Source organism: Cuculus canorus, chromosome Z, assembly GCF_017976375.1.
Source record: "Cuculus canorus isolate bCucCan1 chromosome Z, bCucCan1.pri, whole genome shotgun sequence".
In the NCBI taxonomy this organism is placed as follows: Eukaryota; Metazoa; Chordata; class Aves; order Cuculiformes; family Cuculidae; genus Cuculus; species Cuculus canorus.
In genome coordinates, this window is record NC_071441.1 from 19,392,233 (window position 1) to 19,418,533 (window position 26,301).

The 26,301-nt window shown below is 39.1% G+C and overlaps 2 protein-coding genes across 5 annotated transcripts in view; one reads left to right on the top strand and one right to left on the bottom strand.

Annotated features, from left to right (window-relative positions):
• The window catches only part of UHRF2 (ubiquitin like with PHD and ring finger domains 2), an 88,028-nt gene extending 77,502 nt beyond the window's left edge, over positions 1 to 10,526 (top strand). The window contains exons 11-16 of one of the 3 annotated variants that reach the window (XM_054054844.1): positions 2,033 to 2,195; positions 2,727 to 2,864; positions 3,659 to 3,782; positions 4,182 to 4,345; positions 6,219 to 6,317; positions 7,843 to 10,526. In XM_054054844.1, coding sequence (XP_053910819.1) covers positions 2,033 to 2,195; positions 2,727 to 2,864; positions 3,659 to 3,782; positions 4,182 to 4,345; positions 6,219 to 6,317; positions 7,843 to 7,989 — 835 coding nt within the window. In that variant the 3' untranslated portion in view covers positions 7,990 to 10,526. The remainder of the gene's footprint in view (positions 1 to 2,032; positions 2,196 to 2,726; positions 2,865 to 3,658; positions 3,783 to 4,181; positions 4,346 to 6,218; positions 6,318 to 7,842) is intronic. The other 2 variants (XM_009571620.2, XM_054054845.1) reach the window with 2 other exon arrangements.
• A 296-nt stretch (positions 10,527 to 10,822) lies between these two features.
• GLDC (glycine decarboxylase) overlaps positions 10,823 to 26,301 on the bottom strand; it is a 41,489-nt gene continuing 26,010 nt past the window's right edge. For both annotated transcript variants that reach the window (XM_054054841.1, XM_054054843.1), the window contains 14 exons: positions 25,944 to 26,041; positions 25,363 to 25,447; positions 25,239 to 25,280; positions 22,864 to 23,006; positions 21,908 to 21,983; positions 19,670 to 19,795; positions 18,645 to 18,794; positions 18,105 to 18,217; positions 17,353 to 17,494; positions 16,311 to 16,422; positions 14,996 to 15,091; positions 13,227 to 13,399; positions 12,422 to 12,502; positions 10,823 to 11,416 (listed from right to left, as the gene is read on the bottom strand). In XM_054054841.1, the coding sequence (XP_053910816.1) occupies positions 11,273 to 11,416; positions 12,422 to 12,502; positions 13,227 to 13,399; positions 14,996 to 15,091; positions 16,311 to 16,422; positions 17,353 to 17,494; positions 18,105 to 18,217; positions 18,645 to 18,794; positions 19,670 to 19,795; positions 21,908 to 21,983; positions 22,864 to 23,006; positions 25,239 to 25,280; positions 25,363 to 25,447; positions 25,944 to 26,041 (1,581 nt within the window). In that variant the 3' untranslated portion in view covers positions 10,823 to 11,272. The remainder of the gene's footprint in view (positions 11,417 to 12,421; positions 12,503 to 13,226; positions 13,400 to 14,995; positions 15,092 to 16,310; positions 16,423 to 17,352; positions 17,495 to 18,104; positions 18,218 to 18,644; positions 18,795 to 19,669; positions 19,796 to 21,907; positions 21,984 to 22,863; positions 23,007 to 25,238; positions 25,281 to 25,362; positions 25,448 to 25,943; positions 26,042 to 26,301) is intronic.

Sequence of the window (26,301 nt, forward strand, 5' to 3'; positions counted from 1 at the left end):
TCAGAATTGGTTTTTGCTTCTTCAGATATTTCTCCTTTTTTAAATTTTGTTTTCATGTGAGTAACATTTTTAAAGTTGCCATTGTATGCCTTTCTCTTAATGTTCTGTACATGGTTTTTACACTCGTACCATGGCTGTTTATAAACCATATTATTTCTTCTGTTCTGAGATCTGTCGTCTGGCTTGAGTGTGATTCTGAGGAGTTTTCAATGCCTGGTCAAATCAGGCTGTGATAATGAAATAGTGTTCATTACGGCAGCTTGGTCTAGTTCATGATCTATTCATACTGTCTTGTTCCAGAAGAGGGTCTTAATGTAATTGGTGGATAAAGGCCTTTTCTTGTCCTTCAGCTAGCTATTATTATTTAGCTTCTACTCCTAGGCCATTTATGTTTATATGAGAAATTTCAGTTACTTAGAGTTTTGGGGATGGTTGCTATGTTCTTTTTCCTCTATTGTGTTTTTCATCATGTTTATAACCTTTGTGTATACACTTAAAAGCCTTAAAAATCTGTATTTAATGTGAAATAGTGATAGGGAAAGTTTGTCCTGTTTTATAGTTTTCTTTTAATTCCCATGATGCTATTTAGGAAGGAAGGGGTTATTTTTAAAAATCAAGAATATTAAATCTAAAAGGATTGTTTTGTTTTGTTTTATTTTGCAGTATGAGCTGAGTTTTCATGTGGAAACTTGATCACAAAATATTTTGCATTCCTATTTTTTTTTCTTACCAGACATGGTAACATAGATCTCATTGCTTCTATCAGTACTGCAGATTTTAAAGAATCATAGAATGTTTTTGATTGGAAGGGACCTTAAAGATCATTTGATTCTAACCCTCCTGTCATGGGCAGGGACACCTTCACTAGGTCAGGTTGCTTAAAGCCTCATCCAACCTGGTGTTGAACGCCTCCAGGTACGGGTTGTCCACAACTTCTCAGGGCAACCTGTTCCAGTGCCTTACCACCCTCACATCAAAAAATTTCTTCCTAACATCTAATCTAAATCTCCCCTCTTTCAGGTTAAAACCATTACCCCTCATCCTATCATTACACTCCCTGATAAAGAGTACCTCCCTATCTTTCCTGTAGGCCCCACTTTAAGTCCTGGAAGGCTGCTATGAGGTCTCCCCACAGCCTTCTCTAAGCCAAACAACCTCAACTCTCTCAGCCTGTCCTCATATGGCAGGTGCTCCAGCCCTCTGATCATCTTTGTGGCCCTTGTCTGGACTAACTCCTACTGATCTATGTCCTTCCTGGGCTGAGGACTCCAGAACTGCATGCAGTACTCCACATCAGGGCTCATGAGAGCAGAGTAGAGGGACAGAGTCACCTGCCTCAACACTTCTTCTGATGCGGCCGAGTATAAAGTTGGTTTTCTGGGCTGCAAGCACACATTGCCAGGTCATGTTGAGCTTCTCATCCACTGACATCCCTAAGTCCTTCTCTTCAGAGCTACTCTCAGTCCATTCTCTGCCCAGCCTTTAACTGGGATTGCCCCAGCCCAGGTGCAGGACCTTGCACTTGGCCTTGTTGAACTTGATGAGGCTAGCACAGGCCGACTTCTCAAGCTCATGAAGGTCCCTCTGGATGGCATTCTTTCCCTCCAGCATATTGACTACGCCACACACCTTGGTGTTGTTGGCAAACTTTCTGAGGGTGCCTTCAATCCCGCTGTCCATGTCTGCGACAAAGATCCTAAACAACACTGGTCCCAATACCAACTGCTGAGGGACACCATTCATTACTGGTCTCCATTTGAACATTGAACCATTGACGACAAATCTTTGAGTGCTACCATCCAGCCTATTCCTTATCCATCAAGTGTTCCATCCATCAAACCCATATCTCTCCAATTTACTGACCAGAAGGTTATTCAGGACAGTGTCAACTGTAGGAGTATCCTGAAAAGTTCTGTGCTGCTTAATAAAGTATAATTAGACAAGGAAAATAGGTATGACTTAATAACATTAATTCTCAAAAATCTGTTGTGTGAAGCAATCTAGTTTATGAAGGTTTTACATCTCTTTCTAGGGCATTGGCCCTTAACTGTGATGCCCCTCTGGATGACAAAAATGGAGCAGAGTCTAAGAACTGGAGAGCTGGTAAGCCCGTCAGAGTAGTACGCAGTTCAAAAGGGCGGCGGATCAGCAAATATGCCCCAGAGGAAGGCAACAGATATGATGGCATTTACAAGGTATTCTGATTTCTACCAAGTGCAATGTAACATTTTTCTTCAGCTGTTTTAAGAAGTCTCATATGTGTTACATTGCAAATTCTTCATTATCACTTAAAAGAAATAATTATTTTTTTCTTCATGATAGCTTTCTAGCTTTAGCGTATTCTGCAAGGAACTCAAATGAGAGTATTCAGAACAGTGATAATAGAACATAATCCGTAATTGGATATTTAAGTTGAATATGTAATCTACTTTATATGTGCTTACTGAATTATATTCCTCAGTGGCAAACAAATTATTTCCTCACTCCTTCCAACTATATTTTAGCTTTTTGTGCAGTAAATGACTTCTCAGCATCTGAAACAAGGGTGTGTGCCTTTTAAAGGCAGTGCATTTATCAAAAATACAAAAATTCACTCCTGAGGGAAAAGCTGCTATATAATACTAATGTGTAACTTAGTCATTTCTTCTTCAAGAATTTAAATATGATGATATTCATGTATTTGGATTGTGATTAAAAAATGGCAGTAATTTTATATTGTTCTTCAGGTGGTGAAATATTGGCCAGAAATTGGAAAATGTGGATTTTTAGTTTGGCGCTATCTTCTGAGGAGAGATGACGTTGAGCCTGCACCTTGGACTTCAGAAGGCATGGAGCGGTCAAAGAAACTGGGTCTGAGTGTACAGGTTCGAATCAGGACTCACAGAGTTGTTTTTATTCTCAGCTCAAATAAACACATCCCAGAAATAGAGATAAATTAAAGCCCCGTTTTTTTTCTCTTGTACCTATTGTGGCTGGATTTAATGCCAAAAACCACCACAGATTATCTGAAAACTGAAAGAATCCTGTAATAGTGACACAGCAGGAGCAATGGATGAAGCTTTCTGCCTTAGCAGTGAGTTGCTTTGCATATATGGATTGGCGAATTAAAAGTTTGAATACAGTTTTGTGATCCTTAAGCTGGAAAGGATTTCGACAGGAAACTATTGTTATAGCTGAGTCTGTCTGAGAAACTGAAAAAAACTGTGCCGTTTTAATTAATTTTTTTCTCTCTGTGTGATGGAGTTTTTATAGACAGTGTATTTCAGGCACAGAAATAAACTGACCCATGAGAATTGATGGGAAGAATTGACACACTGTTTCTTTTCTCAGCAAGGCAGTGGTACATCTAGAACATACCATCATCTTCAACTTTGCCTAACCGATTTATAATAGTTGTAAAGGCATAGATATCAATATCAGAGTCCTTGTAATATGATCCAGTCTGGATTAGATTATTTCATTTAACTATGCTTTCTTAATAACAGATATTAATTTAAATGATTTCTCCATCATGTAGGGTTTTAAAAATTATATTTTAATTGTTTCAATATGTATTCATATGGTTTTAAAGTCTTTTAGAAATTAGTCTTGTTGGTATTTGGGAATTCCTATATGTCAGTGAGGATTTTTTTAAGCCTCTGCTTTTTTTTTGTTTTAGTATCCAGAAGGTTATTTGGAAGCCATGGCTAGTAAAGAGAAGAAAGATAAGGTTAAAAAGCAAACTGTGAAACAGGAGCCAACCAGCCAGAGTAATGGAAACCAGAAAAGGACAATTGATGATGGTATTTCTTTTTAGTTTTTAGTACTCATCAGCAAAATCTGTTACGTTGTTTATTAAGCCAGTAGCATGATAGCTTTATGGAGTGTGAAATTATGTGAAATACTAATGTAAACTGATAAGTATGTGCTCTGCAATTAATTAGTAGTGCAGGGATCTTATCCTATTTACTACCTTAACAGGGTTTTTTTCTCTTAATCTCTTTATTAAATAAATATTCTTCTGAGAAGTTGTTTGCTGCAGCCCAAAATGATACTGAACAGTATGAGTTGGGGTAGGGATTTGATTGCTGCATTTCATGAGTTTAGACCATGTTTTAGCCTTCTAGAAACAGTTTTTTCTTCTCCTTTTATTAATTCAGACTAACACTGTTGTTACTACATCTAATGATCATAACCTTAAGCAGGTATAGAGGAACCTACGAATACACCCAAATCCATGAGGATGGGAGATGGAGGGAAAGGAGAGGCTTTCCAGTTGACCCAAGAGCAGCAATGGCTGATTAGAGAAGACTGTATGAACCAGAAACTGTGGGATGAAGTACTTGCTTCTCTTAAGGAAGGACCAGTATGTTTGCTGCATGCATCATTTTTAATGTTTACTTCTTTAGACTTCTACGAGAAATCTCGAGTCTTTCTTAAAACCCAATTTACTTATCGAACTGTTGCTAAATACGGACCATGTCTAGCATTCTTTTTATTTCTAAGGCTGTGATTGAAAGGAGTAATCCTCACTTCTACGATTTGCTACTGGTGGATAGGTTTACACCTGTGTAATAGAGATCTTTTCTTGCACAAACAACATTTTGAAGTTAGAAGTGGCTTTTTTTTCTTTCCATTTCTGAAGGGAGTATGTTGTCTCTGAAGTTACAATATATTTTGTGCTGTGCTGATATGAGAAATCAGACATGGCAGAAGACGGTTCTAGAAGCTACTTTAGACATAAAAGAATTTTATGACAAAATACAGTTTGCTTATTTTGTTTGAGAACATGGAAGTACTGTAATATTCAAATTTAGATGTGAAATGAAAATATTTTTACCCAAGTCTACACTATCCCACTATGTAGAGAGGGAACCTTAAATAACTAAGAAAATGCTTTCTTCCCCCTAAGTGTCAAGAGAATAGCAAGAATAGCTCAAGATTGAAGAGACTATAGCTGCTAGAAAAAGTCTGCAGAAGGAACGTCTCCTGATATATTACGTCTTTCAGTGATAATTAGTATTACCAATGTGAAGTTCATAGTTATTTTATCTGTTTTGCAGAAGAAATCAAGGCACTAAGGAGTTAAAATAACTGGATAAAACTCAACTCCATGAAAACCAAACTATTGGTTATAAAATGGATATACATAACTAGTTTATTTGAGAATTACCTGTGGCTATTTATGGTGCTTCTGTAACAGAAAAAGCATGCGTAACTTCCTGTTCTTCCACTCATATCACTGTTTCTTGGTATAATGCTACTGCATTTGTCTTTGTATAGGAACTCATAGTGTTATTTGCTGTTACCAGTCTTCTATCCAATGTCTGTAATGATTAGAAGGAATTTCAACTCTTAAATTTTGTGTGGTAACAGACAATGTGTTTGTAAAAAGGAGAAAACAGTAATTTAAAAGCACTTACCGAGAAGTCATTTTTCTGCAGGTTCCTACCCATAACCTTGATAAAATTTTTATTTGTTTGGCACTAAAGACAGTGGGAATCACTGGCATCTTTGGGTAAATACTGTGAAAATGTAAATCTTTCTGCTTGGAACCACCACCTTTCCTTTTAGCCACATAAAATGGCTTAAGATAAATCTGGTATTTTAAAAATTGTTACAAAGAACCATATTTTTATTAACCCAGGATCTGCTTTTTTTTCTATACCCAAGCTTGTATTCTTGAGAAGGTTGGAGATCACTGACATGCCAGAGATAAGCATACTTGTGTGTGTAAAACACCTGGTACAAATGTATCTCGGGATTCCTCAGAGACGCTCTGAGAAGATTTAAGAATCAGTGATGTTGATTCACATACTGCAGAGAATTTGGCCTAAGAAGAGAAGCAGCTGTTAGAAGTGGCTTTCCTAGCGGAAGCAATTCCCTTGGAAGAGATGCTGAGATCTTCCAGGGACGCATAAATGTCTAACAGCAGATACTGAACACAATTACTAAATTTTCTGACCCATGCTAAGAATCAGGCATGAGAGGCCTTCCAGTCTGTTTCATTTTTTTCATGACAATACTCATAGAAACGAGTAAATAATTTTAAAAATTATTCTCTGATTTGTGAAAGAGCAGGGAAATTCAGCATTTATGGACTTGCTTCCTGACTGCATTTAGAAAGCTACAATCATGGATATGGAGGACTTAAGAACTCAGTCAGTTTATTGTCTTTATGCAATAAGTGGCATTTACATGAACTGTGATAGAGTTTGTCCTTTTTATTCCTACACTAGAATTTTCTGAAGAAACTGGAACAATCCTTTATGTGTGTCTGCTGCCAGGAGCTGGTTTACCAGCCAGTGACAACAGAGTGCCTCCACAACGTCTGTAAAGTAAGAATAAATTTGGTCTTGCTCTAGGCTATTTTCTTGGCCCTGAGACACCATTCACCAAAGCCATATGTATTCTAGAAAGACAACAATTGTTGTCTAACATTCTGAGCAAAAACATGGAACCAGTTTGCATTCAGTGATTGCTGTGTAACCTTAGTTTTATGTAATAAAGTATGGAAGTACATTTAGTATAGGTCCTGACAGACACAATAAGTTAACTTTACCATTGTTTTCATTCCTTTGTGATCAGTGGAATTACATTAGAAATTAGTTTGGTCCAGGAGCTAGATGTCGGTACACTAACTATAATTTGATTACACATAGTAGAAGAAACCAGATTTTGTAATTGTGTAACTCTTAATTAAGAGTTGTTGAAAGGATGCAAGAAAAATACAAGAAAATTATTCGGGCTTATTTGGAGTAAGTTATCTTGTCATTCTTGGTATTGTTTATGTTTGGTAAGAGGGCCACAGAGGTCAGTTTGTAACTCATTCATCTTAAGATCTTGATCAGCTGGATATAATGTAAGGAGTTTGTAATCCAGTTTTACTAGTTAACTTTTGTAGGTGTGTGTAGAATCATGCATTGTGCATTTGTGAACTGTGCCTGCCATACTCTTTCTGCTTAAGAGCCTAAAAGGACTCAGACTATTATCATCCTAGTAAAATATCTGATAATGCAACTTCACTGTTCAAGAATATATGTGCTACTCCAGTAGAAATCACTGTGTGGTTATGGATGCCCTACACATGTAAAATGATTATGGCTCCTCAGAAACTTAAAAGAGTATTCTGAAGGGGTTAATATTTAGAATTATGGAAACTGGGAAACCATGGAGAAGAGAAAGCTGCATAGTAACAAACTCAGAAAAGCAGAGAATTTGAAGACATCTGTAAATATTTGTGAATATAAACCAACACCCAGTTAAAGTTGTAAAGAATAGTCTGGTAGTAAGCTGCTATTGCTGTTTGGGGACAAGATTTGCCCAGATAAATTGCTGCTCTAGAGCTCACGTGCTTAGTCTATCTGCAGCCTGTGGTGACACAAGGAGAGCAGCACTGATGCTAATGTATTGGAGATTGTTTTATTCTACGTGTGTCTTTAACTGAATCTCATCCAGTGGGATAGACTGAGATTGTTACATCAACAACGTACTTGGTATACTCACCTTGAAATGGAGATCTGGGAAAACGTAGCAATCTTACTGGGAAGCTAGAAGGAAGCTGCAGGCATGGCTGTGATTCACAGGAAGACACTAGTGAAAATGAAGGGGGAACCTCCACAGTAATTTGTTCCAATTCCTCCCAAGCTCAATGTTTCATATTGCAGTCCAGAACAGAGTTCCTTTATTAGGACAATTCAGTCATACAGGCAAAGGTAGGCACTTACAGGGCTTGTTAATGACTTCCTTTTTCTAGCAGTACAGCAGATTGCATCTTTGGCTTATTCCTTAGTTTTTGCTGGTTAAGCTGTCAGTCTAGAACAAAGCTCTCACCACTTTCTTCTCTGTCTTTGTATGCCCTAGAGTTGTTTACAGCGCTCCTTTAGAGCTGAAGTCTTCACCTGCCCTGCCTGCCGCTATGACCTGGGAAAGGGCTACACAATGGTTCCCAACAAGATACTGCAGACACTATTGGACCAGTTCTTCCCTGGTTACAGTAAAGGACGATGATGTGCTCAGATCCTTCCATACTTCTCCCAGTGACTTTATAGACAGTAAAGGAGAATAAACATGGGAAATTCAACAGTGGACCAGCCAGCTTGATGGGACTCAATATATTGTCACATTTTGAAGCAGCTAACCCTCTTCCCCTCATAGCCATCTTTTGGGTGTAGTGAGAACTCTCATTCTCAGCTGTCTTTTAACATCAGGGGTAGTTTTGGCCAGTCAACAATTATAGTTTGTAAAGGAAAAAAAAAAACACAAAACCAAACAACCAGAAAAGTCTCAGCTCCTACTGGCCTAGCTGATGCTTAATTCATGATTTGGTTTTTGTCTAACTACCTCAGGACAGAGGAAAATAAATTGTGGGGATTACAAGTTAGTGAAGTTCTAGCTACACACTGCCTCCTGAATATTAGTTGTGCCTGGTCCATGTGGTTTGATCTACAAAAAAAAAATAACCCAAACCAAAAAAAAACCTGCAAAAAAACCAGAAACAGCACTTAAGCCAGTGGGATTAAAGAACAGCAAATTCTGTGGTGTGCATAATCCTTTTTTTGTCTTTTTCTTCCATTATGCTGTATTTTTTTGCAAGAACAGGCTGATTTTTAGTCTATTTTTGTGAGCTTCATTGTGCTTTTCTTGTATCTTATGCAAGTTGACTACTAATGACTAATGAGAACAATATGAATGAATTGTTGCTGCATTAGTGTAAAGTGATCTGTGTTTTTTGCACTGAAAGAGGGTATTCAAGACACTCTAGTTGTGTAAAAAATATTTCATATAAAAAGCCACTTCTGTATTAGTTAAACTGTATGCTTTTAGTAGGTCTTGTATCAGTGGCAATACATCTACACAGCATTGAAGGCAGTGCTAGCTTGGAGAGGGTTCAAATCGCTTCATATTGTGATCTGAAATTTTATATACAATATATCCCCCCCAAAATATACCTTATTAAATATTTTATGATTCAGAAAAGTTGCTAATCTTGTTTTTACTATTTTATGCTTATTTAAATAGTAACAGTTTAATAGAAATTGTTTTCAGACTACTAAATGCTTTCATTAGGTGGGCTTCTTATTTTTCAACAGGAGGCTCTATATTCCTTAACTCATTTCTTAATGAAAAACCGTTGTTAATTAAGACTTTAAAAAAACAACCTGACCTCAATATCCATGGGCTCCACGTACCCTGTAGCAGCAGTGTCGTGTAGGTTCGGTGGTTTCTACTGAGTGCTCAGAAGCAGCTTTTTAGTGCTCAATCCATGTGCAAATGGGAGGGAGCCCTGCCGGCCCTGGCTATGCTTGGTGCCAGAGCAGCTCTGTGCAGCTGAGAGCTGTGGGTGCGCTGCACAGCCATCAGTCAGACTCCCACTGTAAGCATGGGTCTGCACTGACAGCCTGTAGCAAAGTAGGCATGTATTTAGTGTATAGATGTATATATGCCATTTTCAGTAACTGAAGATCTTGCCCTTACCTTGGTGTGGTAATGAAATTGTCATTGACATGCACATGGCAGTGCTCCTTTTTGAGGCTGAAAGTTACTTAATGGCTTATACGCTTCATCCGAAACAATGAACTTCTCCCTCTTCCATTCTACTCAAGATTTCAGCTGCATCCAAAATACATGCTTGTCCAATTTCTCTAGTCATGTATGGAAAAAAAAAGGTGTTTCTGAACAGTTTTGAAAGATTTTACTCCTCAGCTTGTTCTGTGTTTACTAGAATGAGGGCTCAGTCTTTGTTAAGCAGGTGAACTGGGATTAGTGTTGAGCATACAGTTTGAAAGAGCTTTAGAGAGATTCTTACATTCTGCTGAACTTCTATGTTTTATAAAATGGTAGCTCAGTATTTTACAGGAATTATAATTTTACCTTTGTTATAAACATTGCTTCTGTGCAATAAGCACGTTAAGACTTGTGGTTTTAGTCACTAGCTTCGTGTCACTTCAGAGAAAGCTCCCAGGAATGAGTGTACATGTAGACCTTCCAGAAGAGGTCAAGTACTCACTGGTTCTAAGGTGCAAAACTGTGCAGTCCTTTCCCCAGGCCGAGTACCTGCTTCCTCATTCACCAAAACCCTGCTTCGTGACGAGTCTGTCTTTACAGAGGCACTCACTTCCACCAAACACAAATGCATCTCCACAAACCCATTCTCAGGTTCCTTTACAATGCAGTCCTAACATATCACTGTAACTGGTTAGAGGATTAGTTTTATATAAATTTGAGTGGGAACAGGTTAGAAGAGGCTGTTTAAGGTCTGCATTCTGGCTACTACGAAATTGAATGTGGCATTGCATGTAGCAGTAGGGCTCTGGTCTCACGCTGCTGTCAGTATTCTTGGAGGGCCAGACCTAAAGCTGAGAAACAGTTTTCACACAACCTGTAGACTTGCGTGACAAAGCAAGGCAAGCAGAGTGCACTGTATAAACTAAAGCCAGTATCCAGAAATCTGAGATCTGAGAAACTGTAGACAGAGAATACTTTGTTAGACAAGACCTGACTCATACTAAGCAGTTCAAAGTCTGTTTGAAGAGGTGTTTTGTGCCTTCTCCAGAATTAAAGGATTAGATGGAATTACAAGGACGAATTGGTGTGATGCAGAAAAAAGTTAAAGTTTGTTAATGCTCAGTAGAACTGATCATTCTAGCTTATTAAAAAAACCAGATATTTATTTTAATAGTAATCTCTGCCAGTATTTTGCTTTGTAGAGAAGCTGTTACTGCTGTGGCAATTCTGACAATAATTTCATACTGCTTTGTTGGATAATTCCAGCTGAAAAGTTAAAATCCATAACATGACAACACTTAAAATTCTGACCAATTTTATTAGAATACTAATATTTGTAGCTAAAAACCAGTGTGAAATACTTCCACTAGCAATGCTACTGGGAGCAATGCTAGTGGTAATACATGAAGTAAATTATAAAATCTACTTCATATTTATTTTAAAAAATATAAACAATTACTCCTGCAGTTAATATTCATTACTATTGCCTTATGCATCTGCATCTTTTCTACTTTTTTTTAACCATATCTTCCACGCCACTTTGCAAACTGTGTGTTAATTGTTAAAACCTTAGCACAAAACAAACAATGCTGAATCAAGGCAACTTCAACTGCTGTGGAACAATCACATTCTGTTCACACCTAACATATGAATTGTATTTACATTTTAACTGAGCAGTGATTCAATTAACAAACATAGTGATTATCCAAAATATACACAGTATATAGATCCCCTGTGGAAAACGCCATCCTGATGGACTCAGAAATTGAGGCATCTGGAAGCAGTCTTAAGAAGATGCTCTCTTCTGTTCAGAAAACGGAGATTCATAGGCTTCCATTGGTGGACAGGTACAAACGAGATGCTGATCTCCATATATGTCATCAATGCGAGCAATTGTGGGCCAAAATTTGCTTTCGGGCTTCACAAATGGCTAAGTACAGAAGAAAAACCCAAGCATTGTAATTTTTCTACCAAGCAGATCTACTTAATAGTAATAGACTTTAGCATTTTTAAGAAAGTCATGCTGTAAACGTAGATTTATTTTTAAGTGAAGTCATACTTCAAATCTATTTTTAGCCCCTGAAAGTTAACAAGCATGAATAATAGAATTGGCAGTCAAAGTAATATTTAGATTTTCTAAAGAAGTGTAAGCATGTTCTATAATGTACACTTGTAAAGAAGCAGTTCTCATAGGATCAAAAAAATTATGACCCTTTGAGTAACTAACTGGCTTACAGATAGGAACCAAGGAAACGTGGAAGAGGCTAGCAAGACCTGTGCTGTTCAATGGAATTATAATATACATAAAACAAGGTGGCAGACTGCACCGGTGCAGTTAAATTCTTCCTCTGAAGTAGTGCATAGCAATAAAATAGATTCAATTCACTTTTAGATAAGAAAAGTTAGTTATAGATATATTAGCTGTTAAGGTTGTGGAAACAATTTTACGTAGCGGTCTGAAGAAGTCTGATATATCCAGCTCCTACATGACCTTTATTTCTAGCAGGCCCACGCTGGTGTGGCTTGCCCCATGCAGACAGTGTATGTTGTCAAACCCTCATCCAAGTTCTTTGGAGCGGAGCTTTGAATGTTAGGATGTGGGGCTCTGTTTTGGAAGCTGCTGGTGCAGTATGTCAGAACTGTATGGGCTGTTTCCAATAGGAATATCCAGTACTCCCAGTACTCAAGTGCTGAGATTTGGAAGTCCAGGATTGTGCTTTTTTTTTTTTTTTTTGAGATCTTTTTTCCCTGTCTTGAAAGACAAAACTAATGGAACTGATGTAGAGCTCACACACATAAAACTTGGGCAACAGTAAAAATGATGCTGAAGTTTTATTCTTGCCAGATTACTTCATCTCCTACTGACCAGAAAAACCACAGAGCAGAAAGCACATTCCTGTATTACCACATCATTAGGATCCCATTACTTACTCACCAGTGGGAATGCTGCCACTTCTCTGGAATAAGGACGATCCCACTTGGAAGAAGTGACACAATTCAGAGTATGCGGTGACATCTACGAGAAAAAAGACACGTTTGGGACATGAAATTACTTAATTCAGTTGGATGAATCAGTGTCAATCCTCCTTCATGTTCACATTGCTACATATAAAATAATCACTGCCTAGAGAGTCTCTTGTTAATACCATTTACCTGAGGAAAAAAGGTAGATATAAAACAGGAAGCAAGGCAGTATCTCAATTTTTTCAGTGTGCCTGAAGATACTACCCAAAGTTTGAATATGTTTCCATGTTTTCACTTTATCCCCATGGTATTTAAAAAGTACCAAATGCAACACGAAATTGCTACAGGATCAAGTTCTATTCAACTCCTGTCATGCTTGAACTTGATCCTGTAGCAATTTCGTATTGCATTTGGTACAATAATTAATTCAATATTTTTTTTACCATTAATTTTCAGGTCATCCCACTCTTTCTTAAACCAGATACATAAGCATCCTTCATTACTTTCAGATGGCCTTGAAAATTATAGGTCGTGTACTTGCATAACTTTCTTTGCTCAGTTAGTAAAGGCCAGACTTCTGACTTAAAAATGTAGGAATTCAAATTTTGAAAAAGTTACGGTTTATAGAAAAGTCAAATTTCAAGAAGTTCATGTGTTAACTGTTGCACATACTTATTTTCCAGAGTACTGAAAGACCAGGAACAGGGCTCATGTAATCTCAAGTAAGTCTCAAGGGTTAAGCTGATGCTAGTAACTTGCTCCACATGCCATCTTACCTTTAATGGGTTAATTTGGGGGTCCATTCTGCCCTCCTCTATGTCAGCAATTTCCTGACGAATACTGATCATTGCATCACAAAATCTGTCCAGCTCTGCCTTGTCTTCAGACTCTGTTGGCTCAATCATAAGTGTCCCTGCCACGGGCCAGGACATGGTTGGAGCATGAAAACCTGATAAAGAAGAAATCAGTCACTGACAATAGGTTATGAGTTAATATAGGCATTAGCTCGCAACAACTCATTGGTGGTTGTTGGCAATGTTCTTTAGAGATATAACACAGACTTTTCAAGTATCTTAGTTTTTAACACTGAAGGGTAATACTGTTGTGTTATTTACAATGGAGTCACACGCTGATTTAACAAAATGCTCTTAAGACTTGCTCTTATGTTTTGTTTCTTTTCAGCCCAAAGTATATTGCTTCTTTCCTAGTTATTTCTGTTCCTGCTGCTTATTTCAAGTAGCAATGTTTGGTCACTTTACCTTTTTATGGCAGGCTGGATGGCAAAGTGAGATAGGTATAGATTTCTGCACTGGTAAACAAGGGAAAAAGAAAAGCCAGTCTCTCATGATTCCCTTTCTGCACTACTGCTAATTACAGCCTCAGAACACTTCTCTTTCAGGTGCAGAAGATGGAACTTATCCATGTAACACATTTTATTACCTACTGAAAAGTCTCTTCAAAGTAGCGCATGCTATTTAAGGTCACAGAAGCCCACTTACAAGGAGGAAGAGTGAGGGTTTTGGTATCACGACTGGGCTTTGCACTATTTCAGTAATCAGGTATTACCTGGTTTTAACACCTTTTATGGATATTTGTTAGAACCACAGTTGCATAGGATCAAGCAGTTCTATGAGATATCTTGTCTGGCAGCTGAAGAATAGTGGCAATCAGATTCTTCAGGGCATGTGTACAAAATTGCCTAAATTGTATCAGGATGGCAGCATTTAAACCCCATCATACTTCTTTTCTTCTTTTTGTTGTTGGAATCTTATTAAGCTTTTGACTCCAACCCACTTGCTCCAATCAGTTAAGAGTCATGTAATTGGTCATTTGAAAGAGCAGTTTACAAAATTGTGGAGGCAGCAGCATACTTGTAAGTAGCTACTATAACTCCATTTGTGCAAATCTTTCTTTAAACCTTTAATGAACATTAGGAAACGTGAAATGATCATGACAGGTTCACCATCCATAAGCATAGGACTAGAATTTTTCTGGCACCCATCAGAAATGATTTAGAAAATTCTCACTTTCACTGCTGTTTTAGTAAAAAGACACTTCATAGAATCATAGAATAGTTTAGGTTGGACCTTAAAGATCATCCAGTTCCACCCCCCTGCCACGGGCAGGGACATCTCCCACCAGACCAGGCTGCACAAGGGCCCATCCAACCTGGCCTTGAACACCTCCAGGGATGGGGGAGCCACAATTGCCCTGGGCAACCTGTGCCAGTGCCTCACCATCCTCATAAGGAAGAAATTCCTCAAGTCTAGTCTAAATCTGCCCCTCTCCACTTTATACCCATTGGCCCTCGTCCTATCACCACAAGGCTTCATGAGTAGTCCCTCCCCAGCTTTTCTGTAGCCCCTTCAGGTACTGGAAGGTTGCTATAACATCTCCTCGGAGCCTTCTCTTCTCCAGGCTGGACAACCCTATCTCTCTCTGCCTGTCCTAATATATGAGGTGCTCCAGCCTTTGGATCATCCTTGTAGCCCTCCTCTGGGCCCATTCCAACAGTTCCATATCCTTCTTATGTTATTTGACTTACCGTAATCCTGAAGCCTCTTAGCAAGATCTACAGCTTCAATGTTCGCTGTTTTTTTGAAAGGTCTTGTATCCAAAATGAATTCATGAGCTACATAACCTATAAACAAAAGTGTACACTATGTTTAATTACTAGGAGAATAATGGAATCTACCAAGCAGTCTGATTGGTATTGTGGAAAACATGGCAAATTAAAAATACCCAATGGGGCAAAAACTCAAACCTGAAAAATTATCAGGTAAGAGACAGAAAACTCAATATTTGAAGACTGGCCCTCTGAATCCCACATCACATTATGGAAAGGCCTCATTTCCACAATCAGAACTAGGAAAGGGTGGTCAAAGTGGCTCTTGTAATTTACAAATACTCTGAAAAATAATTGTATCTGTCAGTGGCCCAGCACCATTTTGCTTTTAGGCTATTCTGAATTAGCCATGTATAAGACAATCAGTGTCATGTTATGCCAGAGAGAAGCTCAAATCTGTTGTCATAGAGAGGCTAAACAACTAAGTTATCTAAATTTATGTCAATGATCCTGGAGAACCTTTTTCCATTTCATTACCGAATCCTTCAAAATATGCCACTTCCACTCATTTCTGTGAAGAAATAATATACTCTCTTAAAATGCAGCCTGCAGGCACAGCCAAGATGTACTCCCTTAAATTTAATACATATATTTTGAAATTCATATGTATTTTATTAGAATGTTCTTCGGTTCCATCCAGTGTAAACAAGGAAAATATTACTTTACTATAACAGATAACTCCTTTACCTCTTCTTCATTATTTCTATCCTGCTGTAAGACTGGAGAGCCACATCAGGGATGTAGAATGTAGATGAAGTATTTTTCATTACCAAGGGGATTCTCCCCCGTCTCACAAAGAAGAATAAGGAGCAGAAATGAGAAAAATTTCAGGGTATTTTTCAAGGAAAGCATGGAAGGGAAAGTACAGCTCCAAAAATTGCTTCCAGTTCATAAAATCTTGCACCACTGGGAGATTTGGAGGTGTCAACTTTGTTGCTTCTCTTTTTTCTATCATTCATTAATCTGCTATTAGACTTCACTGGGAACAATCCGATGCCAAGGTTTACACCACCTTTTGTCATCATTTCGTTTAACTACAAACAGGCATTTTTTCTACAAAGTATCCCAGTTCCATGGCAATCCTTCCACAGAAGCAGTGCGGCAAGTTATTTCTCTCCTTGTGTTTGAGATGCAGCTGTCACATAGCATCAAATGAGAACCATATTGCAAGACAATTTCTATACCAGGAAACAAAATTAGCTTTGTAGAAGAAAACAAATGGTTTGATACTTGCCTCTTGCTCCTCTGAAAAGGATTTTGTAGTGTTTCTCTAGCCTCTTTGCCATGTAATTTGCATTTAGTATAGCAATCTCAGAAGCGTGTTTCAGACCCTTTGCTCCCATTGTCTGAAAGAGGAAGAACATGAAGAAACAGATCTAAAACCACTCCCAAGCAAGCTATGTGTGTTCTTATACTGGCAAACATGATAGTCAAAACCACAAACCTTTCCTCAAACTGAGAAGCTCTAAGGTGAATAGGAAAAGTAAGCAGAATTCAAGAATGTCAGCGGAACACTTGTAAGAACTGCAGAGAATACCTGTCGCGATCCTTACCCACAAGGAAAGAGGATCCAGAGTTGTCCAAAAAGCTGCATGTGCTATCTATACAGATCGCCCCAGCAACTCAAATTCTGCTTGCTGCTGTCATGTCACATGATACTGTGCTTATGTTCACTATTCCAACTCTTTCTCTCACTGAAAGCTTTAAATGTTGCTTAGAATCTCAGTGCACCCTCTTCTCAAAGAGAATTTGAATCTACACTCATCTCTGTTGGCTGAATACTTCCATATTTGTAATCAAACTGCAAGGCATTAAAAGAATTACACAGATCCAGTTGTTGTACATCCAAAGCCAAAACTAATTTCAGTCTTCAAATTCAGTAAAATGCCCTGGAATTCAAGTTCTTATTAAAGAGATTTTGGTAAGTTAAATGCTAAAACCAGGTCAAATATAACAATATTGCAGCATACAACCAAAAGCATCCTCGGAAGAACAGTAATTACCAAGCAGCTTTTAAGTATGAAAACGTCGCTGTCAGAGATAGTAAAGGGGCAAGCCTGACTGCAGCTTTCTGCCTTGTGTCTGCTTGTCTCAAGGACTATTACAGACAAGAGAAAGAGAAGAATTAAGCAGGCTGCAGGACTTCAGCCATCCTTTCTTACTGCAACAGATGGCAAGAGGCTGTTCCACTGCCCCACTGAAAAAAAAGGAGGTCCTCAAACTTTCTGAAACAGAAACATATCCTCAGCTGACACTCCTTATAAAAGTTTACGCACCTTGATATACACCCAGGAAATTGGCAATATAGCACTGGAACCCCAAGGTGCAGCACTGACAGTACCCAAAGGACATGAATCCTTATCTGGATGCATTTTGATGACAGGGTGAGTAGGCAAGTAGGGGGCCAAGTGCTTCTTCCTAAAACAAAAACACTTATTTTAGAACTTAAACACGTGTTCTTGTATTACCATTTCTGGACAGTTTCAGCAGTAGCTTCTCTTCACCTTCCTTCCAAACAGTGCTCCAGGAAGTCTAGACTGTCTTCAACAGAAAGTTTATTAACGTAATGGGTGATAATGGAGAATGGCAATCAGTTTTCAACCTCTTACAAGATATTCCTGTGGCTATCCAAATCAAAATATTTTTAAAAGAGTGACATTATTTTCTTGTAAAGGAATATGATAGCCCTACAGGATAGATGCACATAGTTCATATACCAGTTCTGCGTTCTGGACTACATACAATTATCAGTCCTCAAAGTCCATATATCATCCCTGCATTTACCCAGAAAATGGAACCATTGAGCAAGGTCTACCATACACACTAAAGGGCCAATATGAAATTCAAGGTTTGAGAACAGATGTGAAAGATTCATAAGATCAGTACATGACTGTTCTGGAGAAGAACAAAAGTTTACGAACAACAGAACACCTCTCCCATTCATGGTTTTGTACTTCAGTGAACTGCCAATGAAGATTTACTAAGGTACAGGGTTTTCTAAATAAAAGGCTAATAAAGAGATACCCACACTCCAATTGGTCCCATTCCAGGTCCTCCTCCTCCATGGGGAATGCAAAACGTTTTGTGAAGGTTTAAGTGAGAGACATCAGACCCATAATCTCCAGGGCGACACAGACCCACCTGTGAAAGAAATATTCTGTCTCAAAATATTCTTTACATGCTATTTTGGGATCTGTTACTTCATACAAGAAAACAGGATCTAAAACATATTATGCTTTTCTGTTTTTCTTTAGCATGATGCATCATAAATAAAAATTGATGCAAAGTATCAGGAATTCTTATTTATGTCTGTATAGAATATCTTTGGAAAAGATTAGGCAGACTAATGCCATTTCTTGCATCTTAGAACACATTTGAGGCAAAATCAGATAAAAGAGAACTATTTTCACCATGTAATTTTTATTACTGTCCTCACCTCCTCCTCCAGACACTGTGCCATGTTGCAAGGAAGTTGTGTTACAGTCTGAAGTGAGTAGTGCTGTGCTATTTTTATTCCAAGGAAATGTACACTCCCATCTGTAATAAATCTACTTAGGAGATTTTGTACCTGGGCATTCATATTTGCTCCATCTAAGTAAACTTGACCTCCATGCTTGTGAATCAGGTCACACACATCTCCAATCTCCTCTTCAAACACACCATTGGTGGAAGGGTATGTGATCATGATGGCTGCCAAGTTCTCTTTGTGCTTGTCCACCTGGTGGCAAGGGAGGGAGAAAGAAAAAATGAGGTCATTGAGGCTCCTAAAGCTTCTTAAGAGAAGGTTTTCATGAAAACATGTAATTAAGTTCATCAGGTGTTTTACAGGTGCGAAGCAAGTCTATCAGCCGGTAGCCTAAGTCACTTATAGTCAGCAAAAGATACTATGTTGTTTACTTCAGCAACATCTATGGAAAAAAGGGTGTTCTCTCAATGAATCAGAACTTCAAATCGAGGAAGAAGGCACAGTATTAAAAGCTGTATGTATAACAGTCACTTCTGGGACCTTTAGAGAAGCCAAGTGAAACATCTGGCTTTCAAGGTAATGTGATCTAATGACCATCCCCCTACTTTCAGCAATACAGTTTTATGACTAACATAAAAGCCTACTCAAATATGTATTTTTGGAAATGCGTCCTGCTAATCCCTTGGATTCCCAAGATTCACCTGCAGACAATCTCAAAAAAGTGAAAAAAGTTGCCTAGCAACACCTTCCCCAGCAGATGTGGACTTGAACTTTGCTAAGCAAATGCTGAAGTGCAGTTTAAAATGCTTCACACTCATGAACATGTTTCATTCATTTAAAATATTAGCTGTAAACCAGAAAGGTCTTCTGATAGGGAGTGTACAGTGTAGAAAGACATTATAAGCCAGTCCACAGATCCTCAAATTAAAGGAAATCTTGCAAGTGTCACATGGCTAGTGTCTGAATGAGCCATAAAAGGAAGGGGTTACTTTTCCTTTTCAAGCATGTATTCACTATTATTACCGTATTTTCTTTCAAAGAAAAATCTGATTCAGCTGCCAACACTATTATCTGTAGAGGACAAGGAGTGTTCCTGCCTTAAAAATCAAAGGTAATTAAATACTCACCATTGCTTTTAAATGAGAAATATCAATGCTGCCATTTTTATCCACTTCAATTGGCTGAATCTTCATCCCCGCCATCTGTGCACTTGCTGGATTTGTACCATGGGCAGATTTAGGAATCAGGCAAACCTTAGGAGGGAAAAAGAAGCAGGGGCTAAAGTATAACTAGTTAAAAAAACCTTCCGTACCCAGCATCTCCAGCTGCTGGGTACATAAGTTGTGGATCAGACAGCAAAGCCTATAGATGTGAACTGCCAGTTGATGTTGATACTCTTTTTTCCACGAGAGGGCACCAAATCCAAATGTGGCCAACTGTACAAGCAGCTTGATCTGCTGATTTACTTACTTTCTCCATGCCAGGAGAGAAATCATCTCAGTTGAAAAGTTAAAATGCTCCCCCCTACTTTTTTCCAAGATTAACTTGATTTTGTTATAACATTTGAAATCTGTGAAGTGTGAGAAACTGCAACAAGCCCACAGTCTCTCTCTTCTGTGCAGTTAACTTCTACGTATTTCTGAGCATATATGGACTATAGACTCTCACAGAAGCCCAAGGATCTTGCACCGAACAAGAGAAACAGCAAAGCATACGCGGATAATCAGAAGATAACTGTCCAAGGAATTAAATTTCAACCTAATTTCACTTTCTGTTGAGTAAAACTACTTACAAAACAAAGCTTGTAATTGTAAAGAGTGGATGATTTCCAAGTAGTTTGAGGTGATCTTAAGGCAACGAATAAACATAGAATAAGACAACAGTCACTATTCAATTTTAGGTAGTTTCCTCACACAGAGGTGATAGTTCCCAAGAGGTCAGGACAACAACCTGCAAACACAGACCCACCATCACTGAAGGAAGAGTTGGCATGTGAAACATTACAGGAACCTGACCTTTACAAATTGATGATAGGGCCTCGTATCATCCACCTGAGCCTGCTAGGAGAGCTGGTTGATATCACTGCAAGGCTGCTCTCCACTGTCTTTGAGAAGTCACGGAAATCAGGGGATCTCCTTAGGCCCACCAGTCTTACTTCAGTCCCTGGGGAAGTTATATAATGAATCCTCCAGTGGGCTATCACAAGTCAAATGAAGCACGTGACTGAGGAAAGCCAGCATGGATTCATCAAGGGCAAATCATGCCTGACAACCCTGATTGCCTCCTGCAACAAAGTAACCTGTTCAGTTGATGTGGGATCTGCACAGAGGCAAGGCACCCATGGAGTTGTGTGCCAAGTCAATGGGTTTGCATGCTGGTTCACGCGTAAAATCCCAGGCTGTAGGAGGTGATGACACCTAACACCAAGAGCCAAAAGTAGCCACTAAAAAGCCCTAGACTCTAACACACGGAAAAGCAAGTAAGCTCTGTGACGTACACAGGAGCCTGACAATTACAACTTAAAATTCTCAAATTAAAACTGTCAATACTTCAAGCCTCATAATGTTTGGTAAAAAAGACTGTGATGGGTTGGCCTGGCCAAACATCCACAGAGCTGCTCACTCACTCCTGTCTCCCATGGGACAAGGATAAAATAAAAGTAAGGTGAGAAGACATGGACTGAAAGAATAACAGTTTAATGGAGAAAACAAAAGCTGCACGTGCAAGCAAAGCAAGAAGAGAAATTAATTCACTACTCCCTATGACCAGCCAGATGTCTAGCCACTCCTGAGAAAGGAAGAAAAATGCCCTAACTATGACCTTCTCCACTTTGTTCTCCTTTCCCTGACCTTTCATTGCTGAGCATGCCAGTATATAGCATAAAACATCCCTTTGGCCCATTTGGGTCAGCTGTCCCGGCTGTGTCTCTCCCAACATTTTGCCCTCCCCCAGCCTACTCTCTCGGGTCAGAACGTGGGTCAGGGTAGAGTGGGAAAGAGAGAAAGCTTTGACACTGCATACATGGTTCAGCAATAGCCAAAACATCTGTTTTATTAACGCTGTTTTAGCCACAAATCCAAAGCACAGCACCATAGGGGCCGCTATGAAGAAAATTAATTAACTCCATCCCAGCCAGACCCAGTAATCACCCTTTGATGACATCCTCTTTCCTCATTCCCACTGTCTGTAAAGAAAGACTTTTAAGATGGTATCCATGATCCATGAGGGAAGCAGGTAATACTGAAAGCTTGTCATAGGTGAGGTCACTATCTAGCTTCTTTCTAGGTGAGTCCTAGCTGCTGAATCAACTCTCCTTTGTCCACTTCCCACCCAAAACTCTACCACACATGAGTGTTGACACTTACAGTTCTATGACGTTCTCCTTTTGCGTTTAAATAAGCTTTGATTGCAGCCAAACCTGCGTACTCTCCTTGGGCTCCACTGAAAGAAGAACACACACTGTTATACAAGCACATAAACCAGAAAGTGCCAGCACTCTAATGAAACTTCAAAATCGTCCAGCACTAATCGATCTCAATGCCTTTAGGCAAGTGTCAGCAAATTAAGGCGCACCCCCCATGGAATAAATTACAAATGGACTGCACTAACTAATAGCTCTTGATTCTTCTGCAACCAGTAGATGTAAAAATTTATGCCATTTTTTGTGTTTACACTATGATGTTAAATCCCTCTGGTGACTGAGTTGATCTCTATTTCTGCACCTACCAAGGGGCTATGTGCTTGTCTACAGAGAAGCAAAGTAATAATGGAATGCATAGTAAATACTTTCAGCGACATCCTAAATGTACCGTAAGTCCTTTACTGCTTTTTTTGTATCAAAACTACTAATAAACATAACTAAGACATAAACAAGCTGCAGCATTACTCATTTGACTCTGCGTTATTTCAGTGAGTATGCAGATCATAGTGCATCAAATATTAGTTTCAACAGCTACACAGTTGCTGGCTCATAGAGCTTATTCCCATTTAAAATCTTTAATTTTAGCTTCTAGGAGGGTATCAGTAATATTATCATTTTAAGTGGGCAATGGTGGAGAAACCAGCCTTCATATAGAAGGAAAACATGGGAAAACAGATTAAAAGAGTAGAAAAGACCAAATCATTAAACTTTTTGGAAATACAAGAAGATATAAAGTTCCACAGTTTTGAAAAGACAAATCTTGTTTTCATAACTTTGCATTCAAGGCTTCTCCCTGTCAAATTTAATTTTAGAAAATTCTTCCATTTTTGGCTTGCACATTTTCTTTAAAGTATTTGAAACCCTGTGAAGGAGCAAATGTTCAGAAAAAAAAAATCGTACCTGTTTGGTTGGAAGGAGATTTTGTCATAGCCAGTAATCTCACACAGGTCCTTCTCTAAATCCTTGAAAAGCTGCTGATACCCTTGAGCTTGATCGAGGGGCACAAAAGGGTGGATGTTGGCAAATTCTTTCCATGAAATGGGCTGTTTTTAAAAACAAAGGCATATGCTATAAAAGAAACTTCTACAGACAACTCTTTTATTATTAAACTCTGTGAAGCAAAGAAGTTGCCCTGCGCTCAAAGTAAAATGAAACATTCCTTATGCAGTGAAACAAGTTCCCAACCTCCCTGGAGGATGTGGCCTGGCTGAACAAAGAGCCTTAGTTGGAGCTTGCAAAAAAAGGAAGAGTGTTTATGACCTGGAACAAGGGGCAGGCAACTCAGGAAGACTGCAAGAATACCAGGAGTTTATACAGGGAGAAAATTAGCAGGGCCAACACCCAACTAGACCCTAATCTGGCTACTGTCATAGAAGACAATAAAAAGTATTCTAATAAATACATTAGCAGCAAAATGAGGGCTAAGAAGAATCTCCAGGCTTTTATTAGGTGTCAGAGGGGAAGACAGTGACAAAGGATGAGGAAAAGGCTTAAATATTAAGTGCCTTCTTTGCTTCAGTCTTATAACATAAGACCAGTTGTTGTCTGGGTACCCAAACCCCTGAGCTGAAAGACAGGGAGCAGACACTTTCAACGGGAAATGGATCACAACCTGCTACACCACTTGTACACACACAGGTCTATGGGGCCAGATAGGATCCATCGAATGGTACTGAGGGAGCTGGTGGAATTACTTACAAACCCACTTTCCATCAACATCAGTAGTCCTGGCTAATCAGGGAGGTCCCAGTTGACTGAAGGTTAGCTAATGTGATGCCCACCTACAAGAAGTGCTGGAAGGAGGGTACAGGGAACTACAGGCCCATCAGGCTGGTCTCAGTGCCAGGGAAAGTTATGGAGCAGACCATCCTGAGCACCATCATGTGACATGTACAGGAAAACCAGGCGGTCAGGCCTAGTCAGCATGGGTTTAGAAAAAGCAGGTCCTCCCAAACTAACCTGATCACTTCCTACGATAAGATGACTCATTTAGAAGATGGAGGAAAGGCTAAGGTTGTTGTTTACTGAGACTTTAGTAAAGCCTTTGACAGCATTTACCACAACATTCTCTTAGGTAAACTGATTGCTCATGGTTTGGATGGACATATTCTTCACTGGGTTAAAAAACTGGCTGGATGGCTGAGCCTAAAAAGTTGTGATGAATCGAATTAAATCCAGTTGGTGGCCAGCCATAAGTGGTGTTCCCCGAGGCTTAGTATTAGGTCCAGTTCTGTTTAATATCTTTATCAATGATCTGGATGAGGGGATCAAGTGCACACTCAGAAAGTTTGCAGACAACACCAAGTTGGGTAGGAATGTTGATTTGCTTGCAAGCAGAAAGGGTCTTCCAAGAGATCTGGACATCTGGATCAATGACCCAAGGCCAACTGTATGAAGCTCAACAATGCTGAGTGGCAGATCCTGCACTTGGGTAACAACAACCCCATGCAATACTACAGGCTTGGGGAAAAGTGGCTGGAAAGCTACCTGGAAAAAAGGACCTTGGGAATATTTGTTGAGAGGTGGCTGAACGTGAGCCAGCAGTGAGCCCAGGTGGCCAAGAAAGCCAATAGCATTCTGGCTTGTATCAAGAATAGCGTGGCCAGCAGGACTAGGGGAGTGATCATCCCTTTGTACTTGATACTAGTGAGGCCACACCTCAAACATTGTGTTCAGTTTTGCGTCCCTCACTGCCAAGAAGACATTGAGGTGCTAGAGCGTGTCCAGAGAAAGGCAAAGCTGGTGAAGGGTCTGGAGAACAAGTCTTATGAGGAGTGGCTGAGGAAAGTTGAACTTTCTAAGTCTTAAGAAAAGAAGGCCCATAGGAGACCATGTTGCTCTTTGTAACTACCTGAAAGGAGATTGTAGCAAGGTGGGTATTGGTCTCTTCTCCCAAGTTACAGGTGCCCAAGTTACAGGTGACAGAACAAGAGAAAATGCCCTCATGTTGCACCAGGGGAGCTCTAGGCTGGACATTAGGAAATAAGACTTCACCAGAATGGCTGTCAAGCTTTGCAACAGGCTGCCCAGGGAAGTGGTTGAGTCATCAACCCTGGATGTATTTAAAAGATGTGCAGATGTGGTGCTTGGGAACATGGTTGAATGGTGAACGTGGCGGGGGCAGTGTTAGGTTAACGGTTGGACTCAATGATCTTAAGGGTCTTTTTCAACCTAAACAATATTGTGATTCTATGATTTCCAGTAACATTTTTTTAACATTAAGGAGACAGTTTACTCCTGTGTGTCTCAAGTAAGACAGTATTATTGCAACTTACTGTAAGTTCAGATGAACTATTGAGCTTCATTGTGCAGGACCCCTAAAAACAGAAACACATTTGTCGGTATTTATTGAACATATTTCTGAGTACCTAATTTTTTCTCTTTTTCATAAATACCTACCAAAGGAATCATGCTGTGAACAAGGGAAATATCTCTGTTTTCTAATCTTTTCATGTACCGCACAATATTTGTCTCAGAGTGATAGCTGGAGAACACAAAATGTGGTGTTAAGGGAAGCAGATTAGCTATACCAGTTAATCTGTGCTCTAACATAGGAAAAGCCATTAAAAAATAATTAAGACTGAGGATAATTTTTGATATATTCTAGGCACCTTTTTCTAATTAGGTACTTTACGCTTGCTAACAGCAATGTGAATGAAAAATGCCTATTATCATTTACACAGAAATGCTGTCAGTTAATACAAAATCTAAGGGCTCCAGTAAGTCTGCCAACAGTATATCCTCAAAGAAAATACTGTACACTGTAGCAAATTCATCCAAATACACATTTCCTGTGGGAGGAAGAGTGATGCTTTGCTCATCTGAAAGGTGAAATATATCTAAAAATGCTGCTAAACAAAGTAACAAGTAGCTATGTGAATACAGCTACAAAACTGTCTTCAACTGACTCCCGTACCAATTTTCAAAGGAGATACTTTCAGATTCCATTAAAATATCAGATACATAGCCATTTCACAAACCTGTTGAAAACCGGATGTGTCAAGAATTTGGAAGTTCTCTTAAAAGGGGTGTTATGGATGCCTTTGGTTTCCTCGTCCATACCCTCAGCAATTAGCTCCTTTGACACAAAGAAATGTTGAGTCAAATACTTCCACAAAAATTTCTCTTTTCACAGTCAACCTCCATCAGAACTAGCTTATACTACCAGCTTACTTCAAGATTTAATTGGCTCTTTAGGTAAAAGAGAAACTTTATTAGCATACATACCTGCATATATCTAGCATGACAACAGCATTGTATTAAAACTGGGTACAGATGTCTCAGTAGTCCTCATCTGGTAAGTATTGCTGTTAATTACTAATGATATGCAACAAAAAC